General features: G+C 46.6%; 1 protein-coding gene across 1 annotated transcript; it reads right to left on the reverse strand.

Annotated features, from left to right (window-relative positions):
* Positions 1-8,974: 8,974 nt before the first annotated feature.
* Positions 8,975-9,933, reverse strand: LOC119331216 (probable glutathione S-transferase BZ2). The gene has a single exon (XM_037604389.1). The coding sequence runs from the start codon at positions 9,931-9,933 to the stop codon at positions 9,205-9,207; it is 729 nt and encodes a 242-aa protein (XP_037460286.1). The 3' UTR covers positions 8,975-9,204.
* Between the last annotated feature and the right edge of the window lie 14,640 nt (positions 9,934-24,573).

Consider the following 24,573-nt stretch of genomic DNA (forward strand, 5'->3'; position numbering starts at 1 on the left):
GGAGGGAGAGAGGTAGGGCTGCGCCAAGAGAGAGATCAAATCGTGTGTTGGGCAGCCCCCATACCTCAAGTATATATAGGGGTAGGGGAGGGGGCTGTGCCCCCTCTAGGGTTCCCACCCCAAGGGGTGCGGCAGCCCTAGATCCCATCTAGGGTGGCGGCCACAAGGGGGAGAGGGGGAGGCGCACCTGGGGTGGACCTTAGGGCCCATCTGCCCTAGGGTTTGCCCCCTTCCCCTCTTGGAGGCGCCTTGGGCCTTAGTGGGGGGCGCACCAGCCCACCTGGGGCTGGTCCCCTCCCACACTTGGCTCACGCAGCCTTCTAGGTCTGGTGGCCCCACCTGGTGGACCCCCGGGACCCTCCCGGTGGTCCCGGTACGTTACCGATAGCACCCGAAACTTTTCCGGTGACCAAAATGGGACTTCCCATATATAAATCTTTACCTCCCAACCATTCCAGAACTCCTCGTGACGTCCGGGACTCCGAACAACATTCGGTAACCGCGTACATACTTTCCCTATAACCCTAGCGTCATCGAACCTTAAGTGTGTAGACCCTACGGGCTCGGGAGTCATGCAGACATGGCCGAGACAACTCTCCGGTCAATAACCAACAGAGGGATATGGATACCCATGTTGGTTCCCACATGCTCCACGATGATCTCATCGGATGAACCACGATGTCAAGGATTCAATCAATCCCGTATACAATTCCCTTTGTCTATCGGTACGATACTTGCCCGAGATTCGATCGTCGGTATCCCGATACCTTGTTCAATCTCGTTACCGGCAAGTCTCTTTACTCATTCTATAACACATCATCCCGTGATCAACTCCTTGGTCACATTGTGCACATTATGATGATGTCCTACCGAGTGGGCCCAGAGATACCTCTCCGTTTACATGGAGTGACAAATCCCAGTCTCGATTCGTGCCAACCCAACAGACACTTTCGGAGATACCCGTAGTGCACCTTTATGGACACCCAGTTACTTGTGACATTTGGTACACCCAAAGCACTCCTACGGTATCCGGTAGTTGCACAATCTCATGGTCTAAGGAAATGATACTTGACATTAGAAAAGCTTTAGCATACGAGCTACACGATTTTTGCTAGGCTTCGGATTGGGTCTTGTCCATCACATCATTCTCCTAATGATGTGATCCCGTTATCAACGACATCCAATGTCCATGGTCAGGAAACTGTAACCATCTATTGATCAACGAGCTAGTCAACTAGAGGCTTACTAGGGGCATGGTGTTGTCTATGTATCCACACATGTATATGAGTTTCCTATCAATACAATTCTAGCATGGATAATAAACGATTATCATGAACAAGGAAATATCATAATAACCAATTTATTATTTCCTCTAGGGAATATTTCCAACACCTTCTGCTGACACTTGTTGCACGTGACCTCCGAGAGCGGACGGTGATACGGAGCACTTGATCTTGGAGCACGAGACAAAGTCTTGTTCTGAAAGCCTGGGTTGGGTGGGTGGGAAGATCCATTGCCATCTTTGCTCTTCTGCTGATAAGGCTGACGGAACGGAGGAGGAGGAGGCAACCAATATTTTTGCTGCTTAGCTGGCACTTGAGTTGAGGAAGAAGGAGTTGCATCTCTGACTCGCTTCTTGGAAGCATCGCACTTGAGTTGAGCAGCCTCTTGTTTTAGTGCCATGTTGTAAAACTCATTGTACTTCTACGGCTCGAAAAGCACGAGATCTAGTTGAAGATCTTCTCTGAGGCCACCCCTGAACTGATAAATCATGCTCTTCTCGTCAGGGACGTCTTGCTTAGCGAAACGAGCGAGCTTCTGGAACATGATGTTATACTGGTAAATAGACAAGCTGCCTTGCTTCAGGTTGCGGAATTCCTCACGCTTGCTCTCAACAACACTCTGAGGAATGTGGTGAGCTTTGAAGTCTTGACAGAATTCATCCCAGGTAATCACACGACCTCCTCTGGAATCTTTGTATTGCTGATACCACTCTGCAGCTTGGTCTTTGAGTTGGAATGAGGCAAACTTGACAAAGTCCTCAGGCCTGACGTTGCTGCACTCGAAATGCTTGCAGATATCCACGAGCCAATGATCAGCGTCTGTTGCTTCGACACAGTTGCTGAAGGTCTTTGGCTGGTTAGCGAGGTACTAGTTGAGTGTAGCAAACTGATTCTGATTATTGCCATGGCCTTGATTCCCTTGGTTGCGCTCTTGCAATAGTTGCATGGTCAGCTGCGTGTTGGCATTGGTAGCGGCCATCACAGCTTGCCATGCCTCCGGAGGTGGAGGTGGTGGTGGCGGTTCATGATTCGAGCGCGTTGGAGGAGCCATCCTGAAGAGGGCGACATCCGTTAGCATCTTGACAGACATATATTCAAGCTGAATCAAATGGATTGAAATTGCAACATATAGTCTTAACATCCGAACAAAATGAACGAATGCATTCCAATTGAAATGGTCACACTTCCATAAATTGAGAAGCCACTTAGATAGAGGTAGAAGAATAAAACAACAAGGTACGGACAAGAACAAATTCTTGGCGAGGATTACCCAATCACAAACCAAATATCCACAGAAGAAATACTAGAGCTACATGAATTCCCACCTATGAAACTCCCGAAATTTTCCCGGTTATGCAATCAGGTGTTGGGGATACAGGGGAAGCATAATATCTCACCCAAAGCTAGCAAATCCTACATCCAGATGTATCCATCCTTCAACACATAACCAAGAAACCTTCGGAAGTCATTTACCTCAACCTTCGAAAAGCATCCGTTATACGAGTTATGCAATACTCCCGAACTCCCGCCCCAGTACTGGGTGGCGTCGAGGTTATCTCACCAATAACTGCATAAAGGAGATTTTCGATGTTGGCAAAACTCAGGTATTCCAGAATTGCAACGATAAAATTGTGATGACAACACCTCGGAGCTCAACTCCCTGGGACACTACCACAACCCCTAAATGTCAGGAGGCACCAAGAACAATGTTCTCGTCACAAAGCCATCGGAACAATTCCAAGATACCCGCGTGATCCTAAATTTTTTTTAGTGAAATTTGAGAAGAGAAGAGTCAAAACTCTACGTCAGGATGCCTCACCAGAGCGACGAAGGGACCAAGGTGTAAAAGAATCCTACTCTCCGATATATATAATCCTAAATGACTCAAAACATTTTTCTAGACTCAACAACCCCAGTGATTCGATCAAGCAGGGGGATTCTAAAGTCGGGGAAGGCTCTGATTACCAACTTGTAACGCCCACGATGCGGCTATATCTCCCACATGTCGAAGCACGACTTAGAGGCATAACCGCATTGTAAGCAATGTCGCAAGTGAGGTAATCTTCACAACAACCCATGTAATGAATAAGGAAAAGGAGTACATAGTTGGCTTACACTCTCCACATCACACAATAGCATAAATATCATTACATTCATCCAGATACACTCAAGGCCCGACTACGAACCAAAATAAAGAACAACCCCAAATGCGACAAAGTCCCCAATCGCCCCAACTGGGCACCACTACTGATCGTCTGGAAAGGAAACGTAGTATCGTCCTGAGTCCTCATCGAACTCCCACTTGAGCTCAGTCGAATCACCTAGAGCGGTATCATCGGTCCCTGCATCTGGGTTCGGAAGTAATCTGTGAGTCACGGGGACTCAGCAATCTCACACCCTCGCGATCAAGACTATTTAAGCTTATAGGAAGGGTAAAAGGTATGATGTGGAGCTGCAGCAAGCGACTAGCATGTATGGTGGCTAACATACGCAAAGAGAGCGAGAAGAGAAGGCAAAGGCACGGTCAAAGAACTATGATCAAGAAGAGATCCTAGAACAACCTACATTCAAGCATAACACGAGACCGTGTTCTCTTCCCGGACTCCGCCGAAAAAATACCATCATGGCCACACACTCAGTTGATTCATTTTAATTAAGTTAAGTTTAAGGTTATCTACAACCGGACATTAACAAATTCCCATCTGCCCATAACCGCGGGCACGGCTTTTGAAAGTTCAAATCCCTGCAGGGGTGTCCCTACTTAGCCCATCACAAGTTCTCATGGCCAACGAAGGATATTCCTTCTCCCAAGACAATCCGATCAGACTCGGAATCCCGGTTACAAGACATCTCGGCAATGGTAAAACAAGTCCAGCAAGACCACCCGCTGTGCCGACAAATCCCAATAGGAGCTGCACATATCTCGTTCTCAGGGCACACCGGATAAGCTAAGCGTACAGAAGCCAACGTAACCCAAGTTGCCAAGGGACGGCCCCGCACGATGCTCTGGGTTGGACCAACACTTAGAGAAGCACTGGCCCGGGGGTTTAAAATAAAGATGACCCTTGAGTCCGTGAAACCCAAGGGAAAAAGGCTAGGTGGCGAATGGTAAAACCAGGTTGGGCCTTGCTGGAGGAGTTTTATTCAAGGCGAACTGTCAAGGGGTTCCCATTATAACCCAACCGTGTAAGGAACGCAAAATCAAGGAACATAACACCGGTATGACAAAAACTAGGGCGGCAAGAGTGGAAAAAAACACCAGGCATAAGGTCGAGCCTTCCACCCTTTACCAAGTATATAGGTGTGTTAAAAATAGACAAGATATAATAATGATATCCCAACAATGAACATGTTCCAACAAGGAACAAACTCCAATCTTCACCTACAACTAGCAACGCTATAAAAGGGGCTGAGCAAAGCGGTAACATAGCCAAACAACGGTTTGCTAGGACAAGGTGGGTTAGAGGTTTGACATGGCAATATGGGAGGCAGGATAAGCAAGTGGTAGGTATCATAGCATAGGCATAGCAATAGAGCGAGCATCTAGCAAGCAAAGATAGAAGTGATTTCGAGGGTATGGTCATCTTGCCTGCAAAGTTCTCCGAGTTGACGTTAGCTTGATCCCCGTAAACGTACTCAACGGGCTCCTCGATCACGTACTCGTCTCCCGGCTCTACCCAAGCAAGAACAACAAGCAAAGGGAGACACAATCAACCACGTGCAATGCACAAACAACATGATGCAAAACATGTCATGAGATGCGGGATGCGGTATGCGATGCATATGCATCATTCGGAAAGGAATGATTGAACCTGGCCTCAACTTGGAAAACCAAGAGTGCTACTGGAAAGAGGAGTTGATTTCGGTCGAAATCGATATAAAGATCACCGGAATCGGATGCACGGTTTGCAAATGGCAAGCAAAACAAATATGGCACCGATCTACGATTAACACCACGAGGCCATCTAAATGCATCAAGAACAACATGCTACAGCACTCTAACATAACAACAAAATACATGGAAGGGATCCACTCAAGATGCTTGACAAAAGATGAACACTGAGCTACGGCTAATTCACTCATTAGCAGGTTCAAACAAGCATGCCAAAAGTGCAAAAGATATCAGGTTACAGACTTGGTGAAAATAACACCAAGTCAGGAATTTAACATCAGGAAGCAATGTTTAGAGTAAGGTAACGAAATGCTACAGGAACATATCATGGCAAAGCAAGGCATGGCATGAAGCTACTCAAAGCATAAAACAAAAGTCCCTTACTGACCATAAGCCAAAAAGGATCATAAAATACAATGGCAACCATGTGAACATAGCAATTATCGTTAACAGATTCAGACTTAGTAGAAAACTGGAACATGGCAAAACAGATATCAAGTAGGCATGTTTACGAGCTCGATGCACTCACCACAAAGCATTGCATGACAAACTAAGCATACACCCAGCAAGTAGACATGGCTTAGAAGCTAAACATGGCAAGAACAACAACATAGCATGCATGGATCAACTACAACAAGCTCGGCAAAAATGCTTAACATGTAAACATTTTGCCAGGAACATTTTATAGCAAAAGTAGAGCAAGATTGACTCAAGCTAGGATGCTCCATAATTGAAAACAAAGACATGGATGGATAGAGCACCACAATATCTACAAAACATCCTTACTGATCATGCTCAAAAGAGGCATAGATCACTCGGTAGCAACAAGAACACATGACATAAAATATTAACAGAGCAATCACTTAGAATATTTCTAAGTCCCTGAAATCAGCAACATTGAGAGGGCTACTTTGCATGCATGTGCTAGTCACCACAGAGATCACAAAAATACATGGCATACACCCCTATAAAGATGGCATGGCATACTTCAAAACACATGTAGAGCTCGAGTTCAGAAGAGGCACACAATAATCATGGCAAAAATGACAAATGTCCAATTACTGATATGAATCTGAAACTAACAAAAACTAGCACTCTTCCAACAGCATTTAGGGCATCAAGATGAGCTCAAATGAACATGATGCAATGAGATGAAATGAAGTACTCGTCGAGATGAACATTGCGATATGCTACACGCCCAAAATGGAACCACGGTTGATGAGTTATGATGCGTTGAAATATGCAAAAAATACTGGAAAATTAGGTCAAAAGTCAACCCGAGATCCAGATCTGGATCGGTTACTGTAGCATCTCGCAACCAGAGGTTCGCCGACCGGAGTCACTGTTCACCGGGGACGGTGCTGGAGCTTGGGGAAGAGGAAGGAGTGGTCGCCGGAAGAAGGAGGCCGGCGGAGGAGCTCGCCGGAGCGCCGGGCGGCGAGGTGGCGATGGCGACCGCGGGCGCGGCGCCGGAGTTGAGGGCGCGGCGTCCGGCGATGGCATGCGGCGGCGCCGGCCGATGCTGACCGGAGCAGAGGAGGGAGCGGGCGGCAGGGCGCTGCGGCCAGGCACGGGGAGGGCGGCGCGCGGACGATGGGCCGCGGGGGCCCGAAGCGGGCTTCGCGGGCCTCGGGCGGCGGCGGGTAGGCGGGATGATGTGTCACTCCCTGATTGGGCGCGGGGGTGGCAGCGGCTTTGTCCGGCGGCGGCGGACGTGTCCGGCCGCGCAGAGGGGAAGAGGACTAGGTCTAGGGTTGGGAATGACCCGAAATTTCGGGGGAGAAGGCCTTTTTATAGGTAGGGGGTAGGAGGCTCCAAATTGAGCACGATTTTTAGCCACGCGATAGTGATTGAACGATCTAGATGATGGAGGAGGTTTAAGTGGGTTTTGGGCCACTTTGGAGGGGTGTTGGACTGCAACACACACGAGGCCTTCTCGGTCCCTCGGTTAACCGTTGGAGTATCCAACGAAGTCCAAATGGCACAAAACTTGACAGACGGTCTATCGATAGTAAACCAAGGCCGCATGACAAGTCTTGGTCCAATCCGAAAATGTTTAACACCCGCACACGAAAAGAGGTAGAAAGGGACGCCGGAGGACATAGGAGCGCCGAAATGCAAAACGAACAACGGGGAAAATGCTCGGATGCATGAGACAAACACGTATGCAAATGCGATGCACATGATGACATGATATGAGGTGCATGACAAAGACAAAAGCACATGAAGGCAAAAACCCGACAACGAGAAAATAACATAACTTAGTGCCGGAAACGGCAAGAGTTGGAATACAAATATGGCAAGTTACATACGGGGTGTTACAGCGAGGCCCGGCGCAAGGCGGCGAGCGTGCAGGCGGCGGCCGACGGTGAGGCGCGAGGCGGCGACGCAGGTGAGGCCCGGGCGGCGGAGCGTGGGGGCCGATCCGGGCTTCGGCGGCGGCGGTTTGGGCCCGTGCGGGCCCGCGATTGGCTCCGCGGGCCGGCGGCGCGGGGACAACGGCGGTGGACAGGTGGCGGCTCTGGATTCGCTGCGAGGGCGATGCGGACATGTCCTTCGGCGGGGTGGACATGTCCGTCGGCGGAAGGAGGAAGAAGCTAGGGTTTTGGACCGCGAATTTCGGAGGGGGGGTGTTTATGTAGGTAGAGGGAGCTAGGATTGTCCAAATGGAGTGCGGTTTTCGGCCACGCGATCGTGATCGAATGGCCAAGAGGATGGAGGGGGTTTGCAAGGGCTATTGGGTCACTTTAGAGGGGTGTTGGACTGTAACACACATGAGGCCTTTACGGTTTCCCGGTTAACCGTTGGAGTATCAAACGGACTCCAAATGGCACGAAACTTGATAGGCGGTCTACCGGTGGTGTACCAAGGCCGCTTGGCAAATCTAGGTCCATTCCGAGAAAGTTTAACACCCGCTTACGAAAAGAGACAAAAGGGGGCGTCGTAGGACGTAGGAGTGTCGAATTGCAAAACGGACAACGGGGAAAATGCTCGGATGCATGAGACGAACACGTATACAAATGCAATGCACATGACGACATGATATGAAATGCATGACGTGAACAAAATGCAAAACAAAAACAAAACCCAACCACGAAGGGAAACTCACATCGCATCTCTCGAAAAGGCAAGGGTCGGAGTTACGAATATGAAAAGTTGTATCCGGGGCGTTACAATGAGAGAGAGAGAGAGCACATGCTTGAAGACCAGGATGGAATTTGCACGCTCCATGGTAAAGGTGTTTGAACCAGAGTACCCAAGAGAACCAACTACGGAGGACACAGAAAAATTGTTGGCAATTGGAGAGAGAGAGCACATGCTTGAAGACCAGGATGGAATTTGCACGCTCCATGGTGAAGGTGTTTGAACCAGAGTACCCAAGAGAACCAACTACGGAGGACACAGAAAAATTGTTGGCAATTGAAGCATGAAGAGGATTCCCAGGTATGCTCGATTCAGTTGACTGCATGCATTGGCAATGTAAGAATTGCCTAAAAGATTTGCGTAGGCAATATCAAGGTCACACCAAAGAAGTCATCATCATACTTGAAGTAGTGACATCGAAGGACTTGTTCAAGAGACTTTGTGATGGGGGAAGCTGTGCCGTGTAACTACACCGTCAACGGCACAACTACAATATGTGGTACTACCTTGCCGATGGTATCTATCCTCAATGGGTGGCGTTTGTGAAGACTATATCGGATCCTCGTGGTAGGAAATAATATCTCTTTGCACAAGCGCGAGAAGGTGCTAGGAAGGATATGAAGAGAGTATTCGTGGTGCTCCAAGCTCGGTGGAATAATCCTGAAATAAATGCGAGTACCCCTGGTGCGCTGGGATGCCACAGTTCCTCTAACAATTCAACCACATGTTGATTCAGGTACATAAATCTTAATCACAAGAAAATAACATGACACATGACCAACATACATATGCATACGCCTAGTGCAGCGTGTGCGTTTGTATTATGCTTCTAAGAAAAAGAGAAAAACATACATATGCACTTAGGATACTTGGCGGCGACGACTCTTAATTTGCGCCCGCGACGCCGAACTTGGCCTGCAAGAACCTTGTGAAGCCGACAACCTCGTCGGTCTCCGGCAGGAGCGCCTCGACTGCGTGGACGCCGGCGAACCTCTCGCTCCACTTCTTGAGGAGCGGCGTGGCGGCCTCGTCCAGCAGGAGGGCGCCGCTGAGGCGCTCGCAGGCCCTGAGCGCCGGCAGGAAGCAACCGAGCGCGATGTCGAGGAGCCCCGGCGCCGCGCCGGAGAAGAAGGCCCCGCCGTTGCTGAGCGCGGCGAAGGCCTCCTCGAGGTGCCGCAGCGCGGCACGGGCCTCGGCGGCGGCCTCGGCGCGGGCCTCCGGGGTGGGCGCCAGGGAGGCGCCGTCCAGCGCCGGCCAGAACCTGTCGTCGACGAACGCGGTCCAGAAGCGGTGCATCGCGCGCTGGTAGGGGTCCTCGGGCAGCAGGGGCGCGGCGGAGGCGGCGGGCCAGGCCTCGTCGACGTACTGCGCGATGACGCCGGACTCGCAGACCGCGCGGCCGTCGGGGAGTAGCAGGACGGGGATCTTCTTGTAGACGGGGTTGGCGGCGAGGAGGCGGTCGCTCTTGCGGGGCTCGAAGCTCTCCTCCAGCAGCTCGTACGCGACCCCGCGCAGCTCCAGCGCCATGCGCGCCCGCATTGTGAACGGGCTCATCCGCCCGCCCAGCACGCGCACCCCCGCCTCCGCCTTGTCATCGCCTTCCGCCAGCGCCATGGGTCGATGGATGTGGCCTCTGTGGCTGCTAGCCAGAGAATATAAGGGGGCCGCGCCGCCGCGGCGTGAGGGTCAGCGATCCGTTGACTGTTGGGTGTGTCACACGGCGTGCTTGGCCGGGCCGCGAGTTGGTGCGAGCTAATTGGAGTTAGGTGCGAGCTAATACCAGTACGCGCGCGTGTAGCTGTGTAGGTGCCCCTCGCTCCTCTTCCACTCCTCTCGTGTCACTTCGTCATTTTTATTTATTCTCTGTATTAGCTGTGGCCTAAGTTAAATTTTATAAAGTTCTTTTTGGACATGGCTAGCGGGCGCCCGAGCGCCCACTAGTAAGAATTAGCGCTCATCCGAATATGAAAAAGAACAGTTGACGCGGACGGACGCAGGTCACTAAAAAAGAAATCATGTCCTCGCGTGCATTTATTTAGGGATCCAAAAAGTTTAAAAAACTGTAACTTCTGATTCAAGTGTAGAAATTCAATTTTGTTTTCACAGTTGGCTTTCTCGCGATGTGTTTTTCGAAACTAGATCTCATATAGATAGATTTCGTCGAACTTTTTTTTGAGACAACTTGGATACGATGGAGACAACTTTAGTGCTATAGAAAAGCAATTTCATTTTTTCCAGTAGGACCGCCTATTAGGTTGGTTTGTGTAAAAAAATGAGAAAACCACAGACACAACATGATGCACCTTTAGTGCTACATATGTAAAAGTCTAAGTTCACCATTGATGGGGCTATTGGAGGCAAAACAAGGACAATAACTTTCATATTGTTACGCACTTGAGTATCACATAAATAAATTAGCAATTTTTGGGGTGTTTTCGTGCAATTCTAGTGCATTCAACAAGCAACTCATGTGTGTTTCCTACTGGTTGGTTTGTGTAAAAATGAGAAAATCAAGAAAATGTGTGCAAGTCCAACTCATCTTGTGTGTGTATGCAACTATATACATCTGCATATAGCAATTGTTCTAGCAGACTCTAAGCAACTGCCCCCCTAGCAGAAATCCACACAACTGGTCTAGCAAGATCCAAAGCCACTATTCCTAGCAAAAAATCCAAGCAATTGTCCTAGCAAATCCAAGCAATTCTAATACCAAAACGCAATGCAAAATTGTTTATAGCAAAATCAAGCAAATGTATTACCAAATAACAATGCAAAATTGTTCTAGCATAACCGAGCAACTATCCTACAAAACCAAGCAACTATACCATCCAATTCAAGCAACTGCATTACTAAATAACAACTATGAAAAAAATGTCCTAGCAAAACCAAGCAACTGTCCCTAGCATTCCTACTTAGATTGTCTACTTTAGGCAGAAAAAACGTATGGCCAACTTGAATATCCTTTGTGGACAGCTATCTTACCCCCCTTCCCTCCCCATGCAACTTATCTATTGGGTGTGTCTAGGACACATCTAGATGTGCTCTAGTTATTGCACATCTAAGTGAGTGAATAAAGCATAAAAAGAAAAAGAAAAAAGAGAAAGAAAATATTCACATGAATCTCAATGTAGGATCAATGACATATGACTTAGATGTGCAATACTTATAGCACATCTAGATGTGCTTTAGCAAAACTGTTATCTATTCTAACAAAAATCCAAAACAAGTCAATTACAAAGAAAACACAAAATGAAAATTGTTCTAGCAAAATAATCCAAGCAACTGTCTACCAAAACAAAGCAACTATATTACAAAAAACACAAATGCAAAAACCTGTTCAAAATGAATCCAGGCAACTGTCCCAAAAAATCACGAGAATTTGACAATGATAATTACTTGTCTAACAATGATGCCTGGTTTGCATGTCATCACTAATTAGTTGGCTACGATACTAGGACAAGTTGTCTGTCGGTGTAGCTCATGCAGCATGTACTCTGAAACATAGTGTTGGCTAGACAACTTATATGTGAATTTAGTGAACATCATGGTCATGGGAGGCAACTTATTAAGGACTTCTCCTTGAAAGACAATTATACTAGGCAAACTAAGAAGAGTTGCTTTCCTATAACAATAAAGTTGCCTCTCCAGCATCCAAAGTTGCTCAGAAAAAAAAGTTCGTCGAAATATACCCATATGGGATCTAGTTTTGAAGAACTCGCCGTTAAAAACCCAATGGTGAAAACGAATCTAAATTCCGATACTCGAAACAAAAGTTATGACTTTTTAAATTTTGTAAAACCCAAATAAATGCACGTGTTTTTTCTTCCTTGACTTGTGTTCGGATGGGATGAGGACCAAATAGTTTCTTTTTTTAGTGTAATAATGACACAGCCCTTTATGGCAGGTCTGCTATGTGATTTTTTTTGTCGCATAGCGTGTGCGCTTCGGAAGCCCAATTAGCGCAGGTGCACTGATAAGTATTTGGGGTTCTTTTTTGGTTTATATAAAACAATTGACTTTGCCAAAAGTCAGTCAACCAAGTTTTACTAAAGTCTCAGTCGACATCCGTGTCCGTTGGATCGTTTTCGGCTTCAAGATTAGTGAGCTTTTTTTCACTCCCTCTCGAGTAAATTGCAGAAGACTATCAGTTTGAAGGTTAGCTTTGTGAAAACCACTACAATATATTTTTTGACAGAAAATATCATGTCTTTAGTAATCTTTTTGCAAAAATCACTGATCGGTGGATTAGAGTTGTTTGAGCGCGTTTATAACAGATGGGTCCCTGTTTTTTGCTTACGTAGCGTAACGGTTTGGGTTTAAAGCAAAAAAGTCCCTCAATTTTCTTCATCCATGCAGCCCAGACCCTCCCCACGGGCTGGTCCCAATACTTCCTCCACACTCGACTAGCATGCCCGCCGCCGCTCCCTCCACGAGCCACCGCCGCCCCTCCCTCCGCAGGACGTAGGCCGCCGCTGCTCCCTCCACGAGCCACCGCCGTCCCTTCCTCCGTAGGACGTAGGCCGCCGTCGCTCCCTCCATGAGCCACCGCCGCCCCTCCCTCCGCAGGACGTAGGTGAAAGTGCGTTATATCGACTAGAGGGGGGGTGAATAGGCGATTTTTATGAAAGTTTTCAAAACTTAGAAGTTTCGAAGACAAACGATAAAAATAAACCTATTACCATGCAGCGGAAGGTAGACTACACTAGGCAAATCATAGTCAAGTATTTAATGAAGTGAAAGCACAATGACTAATAGCAGCTAGGTAGTAAGGATCAGGTAGGAAGATATTATGAAGCCAAACAGAACACGCAGTCACTCAGTGAAGACAAAAGATAGTGCAATCATACAATGACTTCACAAGGACCAACAGTAAGTAAGGGGAAGGGAAGGATGAAACCAGTGACTTGTTGAAGACAATGATTTGTTAGACCAGTTTCAGTTGCTGTGATAACTGTATGTCTGGTTAGGGTGGCTAGGTATTTAAATCTGAGGACACACAGTCCCGGACACCCAGTCCTGAACACGCAGCTCAGGACACCCAGTCCTCACCGTATTCCCCTTGAGCTAAGGTCACACAGACCTCGCCCAATCACTCTGGTAAGTCTTCAAGGTAGACTCCCAAACATTCATAGACTTTGTTCACCGGCGATCCACAATGACTCTTGGATGCTCAGAACACGACGCCTAACCGGCTGGAGGATTCACAGTTCTCAAGTGCAATAAGTCTTCAGATCACATAGACAGAAAGACTTAAGTGATGCCTAACACTCTTTGGCTCTGGGTGGTTAGGGCTTTATCCTCGCAAGGAATTCTCTCTCAAAGGCTTCAAGGTGGGTTGCTCTCACACGATAAAAGCCGTACTTTAACTCTGAGCAGCCAACCATTTATGGTTGTAGGGCTGGGCTATTTATAGCCACTAGGCAACCCGACCTGATTTGTCCGAAATGACCCTGGGTCACTAAGGAACTGACACGTGTTCCAACAGTCAGATTTTAAACACACACGGCAACTTTACTTGGGCTACAAGCAAAGCTGACTTGTCCGACTCTGGACAAGATTCGCTCTCATAGTCTTCACTCGAAGACATAGGTTTTGGTTAAGCATCACTTCAGTCATTCTGACTGGTTCTCTTGGACCCCACTTAACAGTATGGTGGTTCCTATGACTCAAAAAAGAAGAAAAAGAACTATGAAAGATTTGAGTCTTCGAGCTCCATAGGCTTCATGCGATGTCTTCTCTTGTCATAGTCTTCAATGTGAATATCTTCACATGCCACCTTTGACATCAATGTCTTCATACATTTTTAGGGGTCATCTCTGGTAGGAAAACTGAACCAATGAGGGACTTCTACCTGTGTTATCCTGCAATTCTCACAAACACATTAGTCCCTCAACTAGGTTTGTCGTCAATACTCCAAAACCAACTAGGGGTGGCACTAGATGCACTTACAATCTCCCCCTTTTTGGTGATTGATGACAAACTAGTTGAAGTTTTCAACGGGGAATATAATATGTGAAATTGTAAAGGATAAGGAATTGTCTTCATAAGTTGCAAGGGCTCCCCCTGAAGATGTGCATATAAGTAATTTGCTTTTGGAATGCAAATGCACATGGCAGGTTGTACTCGTGGAGATCCTCTTCAACTTATGATGACAATTCATTATGCATGTGAAGATATGTGAAGATAATGACATGCATAATGGAAAATGGACGTCTGCAAAATGATCTAAGTGCGGAATTTATCGTCGCACATGCGGAATTTATCATCGCATCACAAAGTAGCAAATAAGTAGCAGACGACCATCGAGTTTAGGTGTTACAACTCAAAGAACCAAATGTATCAAAACGAGAGTTGTAAACACTAGGCAAAATATAAAGCAACCGCCCATGTGGACCCGCTTGAAGACTATCAAACTCATATGCTTCTCCCCCTTTTGTCAGTAAGGACCAAAAAGGTTTGAAGACATAGAGCATCTACTCGTTCCCATGAAGAGTATGTGAAGCAGCAGGGTCGTCGGTGGTGTTCGGCGGTGCAGAAGAACTTGGAGCAGTGTCGAAGCGTGCTGAAGGAGGGGGTGGTGAAGTAGCATCGTCTTTGTCCTTGATCACTCTGGCATTCACAGTTACCGCAGAGGAAGAGAACTCAGAGTCTTCAAGAGATGGAGTTCGTCGCAGCACTGCCCTTCGAGGAGGTGTGGAGTCAAACTTGAAGCGTTCAGAGAAACCATCCTCTTGAAGATCATCTTCAGAGCACATAAGCATCAGCCCTTTCCATGTGCGTCGAGAGGTTTCATCGCCAACAAAGGCATTCTTGGTGGCAAGATTGTGAATGCGGTTGACATCCACCAAGAGGCTTTGCATTTGGCGCTTCAGCCAGTCATGATGCCTATCCTGTTTCTGATGAAGAGCCACCAGAAGCTCTCGGTCATTGAGAACGCGAGATCGCTTCTTGGGTCATTGGGCAATAGTGCTTTCGGTGGCTTCAGTAAGGGCACGATGAGGTGCACGTGTAGTTCCATCCAGAGGATAAACATGAGTGGCTGCTTCAACTCCTTCAATGTTGAGAGAAACTTTGATGCTCCGTATTCTGAAGACTAAGGGGCTCCTTGGCAGGCTCAGGATAAATGGCTTCAACGGACATATCCACATCAGGCAGAAAGATCTGATGATTGCGAGCAGATGGCTGATATGAGATAGCGGAGTGGAGTTTAATCAGCTGCATTATCCATGGAGCATAGAACTTCAAGCCAAAAAGATCATAGCCTAATGCAGCAAGTTGGCGGATGAAGAAGTCTTGTGCATTGAAGCATTTGCCATGAAGAATATAGAAGACCAAAGTCTTCATTGCACCTTCCAGCTTGGCATGTGGAGAATGTCCTTTGATGGGACAGAGAGTTCGCCTTATGATGTGATAGATAGTCCTTGGCAGATACTCAAGGTCTTCAACAAAGAACTCCTTTGGATATGCAGCATCTTGTGGCAATGGCTTCATCATACTAAGCATCTGACTCATGTTCGGTTCAGGCTTTTGAAAGATGTTCTCCATAGCTTCACTGTGAAGCTGACAGCCAGGTTCATAGAGATCTCCAGGAGTGGGTAGACCAGTGAGCTCAATGATATCAAAGGCTTTGGCTTCATGATGAACATTTCCTATCATCCACTCAAGGACCCAAGTCTTCGGATCTCTGTTGTAGCCACGTATGGAAGTGTGGCATAAAATTGGAGCAGCAACTCTTCGTTCCAGTGCTCTTGGTCGGTGACAAAAGGCAACAGTCCAACCTCTTTGAAGCAATCCAGAGCTTCTTCCAGACAGGGCAGACCAGCTATTGCTTCGGTGTCAAGACGCTTATGTGGGAAGATGCGACCTTGATTGTACAGAATGCTGGAGTAATAGTTTCGTTGCGGATAGCTCCAGAACCGATCAGAAGATATTATTTCCCTTGAGTAGGGGTTCTTGGAGCTATTGAAGAAAGTGTTGTCTGCTTTGAAGCCGTTGACATTGAAGGATCCAGGTGCTGATGCAGGACCAGGAAACCTGGGCAACCTTGGAATTGGCTTCTGTACCTGAGGCCTATGCTCAACATGATAGTCAAACTGAGGACCAGCAGCGGGCGCAGGAACAGGAGCAGTAGCATCATTTGCTTCACTGACTTCTGGTGCTTGGGTTGGTGGAGGCTCCACATTTGCTTTTGCCATGACTGCGTCAGTGGCTTCATTGGTGTTGGTGGTGGCAGCCTCAAGATTTTCTACCTCCACTTGACGAGCTGGAGGGTCGGTCACAGTCATGTTCTCCTCGAGAACAGCTTCTTGGTGAGACGGGGGTATAGCAACTCTTGGGGTTTCTTCTTCATTGGCTGATGCAGCCGGAATGTCTTCAGCAGCTTTAGCTTCAGACTCGGAGACTGGAGGCCTTGGTCCTTTGCGAAGCCTGCGTAACGCTGGCGACGCCTGTGGAGTTGGAGTTGGCTGGGCCTCAAAGTCATCTTCCTCTTGTGCTTGTGGGTGATCAGCCCATGATGCATCCTGAGAAATTGGCGTCAGAGGACGACCAATGCTGATGAGTTCGTTGTGTGTAAGCACATGCGATGATATCTGTTGGTGCTCGATCTGAGGAAGAACTGCATCATCTTCAACATGGTCATGGTGACCAATGTCTTCAGCAGCGGTGGGATCAGCTACTGGAAAGTCTTCAGCTTCATGAGCCTCTGTGGAAGCAGGCTCATGGACAGTCAGTTGGCACTCTTGATGTTCAGCGTCAGGGCGAACCATGGAGATGGGTTCAACAAGTAAGGGCTCTGTGGGAGCAGCCCGTTCCTTCTTGGTCTTCCACTTTTTCTTGGAGGGAGCAGCAACAGAGGCTTCATGATGTTTCCTCTTTCTGGCTTCAGCCTCAGCAGTCCTCATCTTCTTCAGCTCTGAGACGGTAGATCTGGCTTTTGGCCTTGAGCCAGTCATGCTGGTTGGGAAGACAATGGGATCTGCTTCCTGCCTTGATGCGTTGGGTTCGGCCACAGTGGGCTTCTTCTTCTGCTTAGCAGCCATCCTGGGATCAATGCCCGGACGCCCCAGGGCCTTGCGCTTCTCAGCCTCGTTGTAGCCTTGCACACACTTGTCAGCTAGGCTCTTCATGCGCTCACGAGAACCCTGAGCTTTTGCACGTTTCTTGAGAAAGGCTTCTTTGAGCTCGTGCAGCATAATCTTGAAGGTTTTCACTTCTTGCACACTGAGCTTGGCCATATGCTTCTTGAACTGAGCTTTCTCAAAGTCAATCTTTTGCTTCAGTTCGACGATGTGCTGAGCTAGAGCTAGCTCTGAAGCAATGGCGCCATGGAAGGCGACACTAAGGCCAATTGGAAGTTGCAGATCTTCGAAGCTGAGGTTGGGCGTGTCAAACCACTCATCAATAAAGTTGTGGATGATTGCCACGTCAAAGAGAGGTAGATCATTGAAGATTTCTACTTCTTCCTTGCTCTTGATCAATTGCTCAAGAGCGTCATCTGCAAGATCTTCATCACTGGACAGATCGATGGCATCGTTGCGCAGAATAGCAGCAGCTGTCAGTTCTTGGCTGGTGTGTGGCAGAGGCATCTTGACTTTCTGTGGCTTGGAGATGCGTGACAAATCTTCAGACTGCACACTGTCTTCAGGAGGTGCAGTAGCCAGTGGCTTCGCCCGTGGGATTTTAGGTGCAGAGGCAGGCTTTGAAGCTTTAGGCCACTTCAACTTCTTTGGCTTCGGCGCTGCAGGCGCTTCATCTGATTCAGCGTCATCTGCAGGCTCATTCACGGCTGTCCCTTGAACCACAATATGAGTGATGAGACCTTCCGAGTTGTAGAAGGGCCCAAGAAGATTGGGTTCAGCTTCACGAGTTCCATCGGCACGGGGAGCAGAACCAGGGTTGAAGTCTAATCCCAAAGACTTCTTATTCTGCTTCACTGAGTTCTTGGCAAACTGAAAGTTGCGCTTGAACAGATTGTCGTCTCGACACCATAGCAGTGACGATGGGTCAGCATCCGCAGGCTGTGGTCCATGGACCATGCAGGGATAGAAGCCTTGTTCAATGGCTTCATCTCTGGACCTGGGTTGAAGATTTTTGTAGAGGATGTCTCCCCATGGTCGCTTGATGGCATTCTTCTCAGCATATTCTTTTGTCACAAATCTGTATTTGAACCATTGTTCTGCCCAATATCTTCAAATCCATTGGATTCGTGTCTTGCGCTGATTGTAATCCTCTTCAGGATCTGTCTTGTAAAGCTCTGAGAGATCATCAGGCAAATCTCTTGATGTTCCCCCACGACACTGTCTACCACCCTTCCGTGCTGATTTCTCTGCAGCCATGAACTTCAAACTGAATGGCTTCAACACGTTCAAAGGCTTCAAAGGCTTTCGCTTGCTGGACAAACAGGAACTGGCTTTGGGAGAATTTATATGATACTGTAAGAATTCTGCAAATGAATGCAGACTATGAGAACCAAGGGATTCTCCCACGGACATGTACCTGTGACAGCATTAAGGTGCGAGGGAAGGGGAAGAGGTCATATGCATTCTCAGAAGATTTTGAAGATAAATCAGTTTAGAAGACATTGACCTCATCGTGCGAAGACATTCACTCACAGATAAGGAGTTGGTTCCAGATTTGTATGAATCCACGGATCGTACAAGTGAGGAATCTAACTACTTTGTGAAGCATAAGTGAATATACTAGGCATATTATGAGATGCAGTATGAAGTGGATCCAACATGTGTGAACAAAAATCACTTGTGGTAGAAAGTGACGAATCTGTAGGATCAAAGGGGCCGTAAAAAGGAGGTTTTTATTTACCACACAAGGAACTGCTAGACAGAGTGGAAGAGGAGGCCGAGCAGTCCGATCGTCCGTGCCCTAACTTGGCGACGGAGGACACCTACGGCGACGGCGGAGAAGATGATGTCCGCGATCGGCGTGAAGACGGCGTCGGAGAGGTCGCGGCAGCTAAGCGCTTCGTCGTCGGCGTCGTCGAGGGCTAGTGGTGGCGCTAGGGTTCATGCGAGAGTGGAAGAAGAGATAATGAATGTGGTGTGGCGTGTATTTATAGGGACAGGGGCGGCTCAGTGTTATTACACAGGTGCCACTGGCGATTCACATCTGAGGAACACGTGGCCATCATGCAGCATATCGGGGGTTGTTCCACGTCCCACGCACGCCTGGATTGTCGGGTGGTCGTTCCCACTTCTCCGGGTTTTAGGTGAAGGAATTAGCATTGAAAGCGTACTTAATGTTTGTCTCTGTATCTTCTGCTGACAAGGACGCAGAGAAGATATTTGACAGTTTCAAAAGAATGCATATGATTTGAAGAGATAGAGTTTGAGATAGAAAGCATAGAGAGGTTAGGGTCCGATCATATTCACTTAGTTCAAAAGATTCAACAAGAAGACATAGCTATAAGTGAATGCTGTAGAGGACAGAACACTAGTATATATATAATCAACATAGTGAAGATAATCATGAAGACATGTTGAGATTGAAGCCAAACCAAATGTGAAGACTTAGCAAATGTAACGCCATGAGTGAAACACTTCAAACAGAACATTTGGTGGTGGCGTTACCCACCATATAGGAAGTATTAGACCCAGACACGGCGCACAATTATCGTGGCGCTCCGAAGTCAAATTCCTCATTAATGTATTCACACTTAGAATGCATGTCTTCATTGATTGAAGATATACTTTACTTCGTGTGTTGCACATCTAAGTCATCAATATGCATAAGTGTTAGGATGTGTGCCTGATCACAGGACATTTGAGGATTCCAAGATATTTAGCTCACACCGTAACTTGCAAAATCTTTTCTCATCCAAGGGCTTGGTGAAGATATCTGCCAATTGCTCTTCAGTGTTGACGTGTATGATATCAATATCTTCCTTCACAACATGATCTCTGAGAAAGTGATGACGAATCTCAATGTGCTTTGTCTTCGAGTGTTGAATTGGGTTGTTGGCAATCTTGATGGCGCTTTCTTTGTCGCAGTAGAGTGGCACTTGCTTCAGATGAATGCCATAGTCTTTAAGTGTTTGCTTCATCCACAGAAGCTGAGCGCAGCAAGATGCAGCAGCAATGTATTCAGATTCAGTAGTGGAGAGAGATACACAGTTCTGCTTCTTTGAAGACCAACATACAAGTGATCGTCCCAGAAAATGACATGTGCCTGATGTAGACTTGCGATCCACCTTTTCACCAGCATAATCAGCATCTGAGAATTCAACTAGATCAAACTCTGAGCCCTTTGGATACCATAATCCTAGAGTTGGGGTGTAAGCCAAATATCGAAGAATTCGCTTCACATGTAGCGACCAGACCTCAAACAGTCTGATCTCTGTGCTCCGGTGTCATCCCTGGATCAGTAATGCTGACACCACATAGTACTCGGAGGATTTATAGCAGAGTAGCAATCACACACTTATTACATCGAGTGTCTCAAAAGAGAACTTATTACAATAAATATGGCTTAAGGCCATCTAATAACGATAACAGCGGAAGGCTTGGAAGATAAGTGAGTCCATCAACTCCAACGGCATCACTGAGTATAGAACCACGACCTAAAAACTCCTTAATCGTCATCTGAAAAGTTTGCAACATTAACGTTGCAGCCCGAAAACGGGTCAGCACATGGAATATGCTGGCAAGGTAACACATAAAGAGTAATGGAATGAAACAGCTATACTATATGCATTTTTGGCTGGTGAAAAGCTCTATGGTTACAGTTTTGCGTAAAGCCAATTTTTCCCTACTTCAAAGGAATAAATTTAATTACTATCATGGTGGTTGTTAAACATTGAGAATGGTTGACAGCATTCTCAATCCCAATTAAGCATCATCATTAAACATAACCCAACAAAATTAATTTTAGAGTAACATGTTGAGATTCACGTGAAAATCCAGGTACTAGATACTCAAGATGTCCATAACCGGGGACACGGCTAATCATGATTAGTTTATTACACTCTGCAGAGGTTAGCGCACTTTTCCCCACAAGACTCGATCGCCTCTGTTTGTTTTCTCGCACTACATGGTGTTTGAGAAGACGGATGACCGAGACATAGTTTTTTAGAAGCGCTAGCACCTTACGATCGGGTAGACCGTACCACCTACATCCCCTACATCTGCTAGTCTACCACTGTAAGAGTTCGCACAACTTAGTCAACTATGCTAGAGCCCATAATAGCTTGTGGCTGCACACAGAAGTTTCTAGTATGAATAGTCTCATGATCCCTTTGAGCCTGGGTGGCGGTCCAAAAGAAAACAAGCAAGTCCTGGAATACCCAGGTGCCTCAATCCACCCAGATGTGTGTTTAAGTTGCCACCTTAGCTAAACCATTAATTAACAATCTCACATCTGTCATGGATTTCACTCACCCAATCCACGTCTACTAGCATAGCATGGCATAATAAGCAAACGTAGAAGTAACTCCCAAAGGTTTGATAATAAACAGGTAATAGGTACTACCTCATCTACTTCCCATCCCAAAATTTAATTAGATCCTAATCATGCAATGTGTGAGGTTTGATCTAATGCAATAAAACTAGGTAGTAGAAAAGGTATGATCAAAGTGTTACATGTCTTGCTGATGATCAGGGAAACCTAGCGATTCGAAGTAACAGGCGGCGCACTCGGGATACTCTATCGCAAACAACAAACGAGCATACAATAAGTACTCATCTAATGCACAGATAAAACTCAAATAAGAGATCTAACCAGAAGGTTCAACTTAAGAACTCTAGTTGGCAAAAAAATCGAATCGAACAAAGCAACGAAAGTCAAACAGCGAAAGAAAACAACTTCGTTCTAGTAATCTGGATCTAAGGCAAATTTTACAGTAGCAAAACCTTGTTTAATTTGGTTAAATGGATAGAGGATTTCGAGACGAAACTCTAGGCGCTTGAATCACCTGATTCGGATAAACGAGCGAAAAGTTATACTAAAACGAAAATCGGATCAGGAATCGCGATCAGAAAATAACCGCGGAAAATCCGAGAAAAAGAAAAACGACGAACGGATTAATGAACGAACGTTCGTTATCCAGATCTAAACGATGAACGTGTTCATTTAAACGAACCAACGAGCGAACGCTCGCTACTTAACCTAAACCGAAAAAAACCGATCTAATAAAAAAATGAAAACTAAAAAAACCGAAAAAAAAACCGACGGAAAACCGATCGGTTTTCTAAAAAAATGGGCGGCACGGATTACGAGGCGACGGCGAACCTCGGCGAGCGTGCGGGGCTGGGGCGGCGGCGGCGCGGGTGCGGGGCTGGGGCGGGGCGCTGGGGCTAGGGTCCCCCCCGGGTGGGCTGGCTTATAAAGCCCCTACGGGCCGGGAGTCCTAGTCGGACACGGCCCGTAGGTCAGTTCCCCTTTTTTTAAAAAAAATTATGCTCGGAAGAAAAATAAAAAGAAATACTAAACGGACTCCAAAGATCCCGAAATAAATTTTCCCGGGCTTCTAAAATCAAGCCCGACAATGTGAAAATTTATTTGGGCCCTAAATGCAATTTTGGAAAACGCAATTTTTTCCTAAATTCAAATAAAACACCGAAAAAACTCCGGAATAAAATCTTATTTGATTTTATTATTAAATCCTCAATATTTCTTTATTTTGGGAAAGTCATTTTAATCCCTCTCTCATATTTTTTTGTAATAGAAATAATTGATGATAAAATAAATAAAATCAAATGATCCTATTCTCAAAATTTGAGAAAACTCAAATATGAAAATAACGAAATCCCCAACTCTCTCCGTTGGTCATTGAGTTGCGTAGAATTTCTAGGATCAACCAAAATGCAAAATAAAATATGATATGCATTGATGATCTAATGTATAACATTCCAAATTGAAAATTTGGGATGTTACAAACCTACCCCCCTTAAGATGAATCTCGCCCTCGAGATTCAGGTTGGCTAGAAAATAGGTGAGGGTGGTCTTTGAACAAATCTTCCTCTCGCTCCCAGGTGGCTTCATCCTCTGAGTGGTGGCTCCACTGAACTTTAAAAAACTTGATAACCTTGCTGCGAGTAACTCGGTTGGCAAACTCGAGAATCTTGACTGGCTTCTCCTCATAGGTCAAATCATTATCCAACTGTATAGTTTCCAAAGGCACTGTATCTCTCAATGGTATGTCAGCCATCTCCGCATGACACTTCTTCAGCTGAGAAACGTGGAACACATCATGAACTCCTGACAATCCTTCGGGCAATTCCAACTTGTAGGCCACTTCCCCCATACGTTGCAAAACTCGATATGGTCCTACAAATCGTGGTGCTAACTTCCCTTTAACTCCAAAGCGCTTTGTTCCCCAAAGTGGAGATACTCAAAGATAAGCTCTATCTCCAACTTCGTAAACTGTCTCCTTGCGTGTAGAATCTGCATAACTTTTCTGTCTAGACTGGGCTACCTTGAGCCTATCGCGAATCAACTTCACCTTCTGTTCAGACTCTTTAATCAAGTCAGGACCAAACAACTGACGGTCTCCAACTTCGTCCCATGACAACGGTGTCCTGCACCTCCTTCCGTACAAGGCTTCGAAAGGGGCCATCTTTAAACTGGTTTGGTAACTGTTGTTGTAAGAGAACTCTGCATATGGCAAATTATCGTCCCAACTAGATCCGTAATCTAGCGCACAAGCTCTCAGCATATCCTCCAAAATCTGATTGACTCTCTCGGTCTGTCCATCTATCTGTGGATGAAAAGTTGTATTGAATTCTAGCCTGGTACCCAAAGTTTCATGCAACTGCTTCCAGAACTTTGAGGTAAACTGGGTTTCTCTATCTGATATGATACTCCTTGGAACTCCATGTAGACATACGATCCTGGTCATGTATATCTTTGCCAACTTAGCACTGGTGTAAGTGGTCTTTACTGGGATGAAATGAGCTACTTTCGTCAATCGATCAACTACAACCCAAATTGAGTCATAGCCTGAACGAGTCATGGGCAATCCCGTGATAAAATCCATGCCTAGCTTATCCCACTTCCATTCGGGTATTGACAATGGTTGTAACAATCCTGCTGGCTTCTGATGCTCTGCCTTTACTCCCTGACATACATCACAAACGGCTACATACTCCGCTATATCCTTCTTCATTCCGGTCCACCAGAAAATATCCTTCAGATCCAAATACATCTTGGTATTTCCTGGGTGAATTGAATATGGTGAATCGTGTGCCTCTTGCAAAATCAACTTCCTGATCTCCGGGTCGTTGGGCACGTAAACACGGTCTT

Source organism: Triticum dicoccoides, chromosome 7A, assembly GCF_002162155.2.
Source record: "Triticum dicoccoides isolate Atlit2015 ecotype Zavitan chromosome 7A, WEW_v2.0, whole genome shotgun sequence".
Lineage (NCBI taxonomy): Eukaryota > Viridiplantae > Streptophyta > Magnoliopsida > Poales > Poaceae > Triticum > Triticum dicoccoides.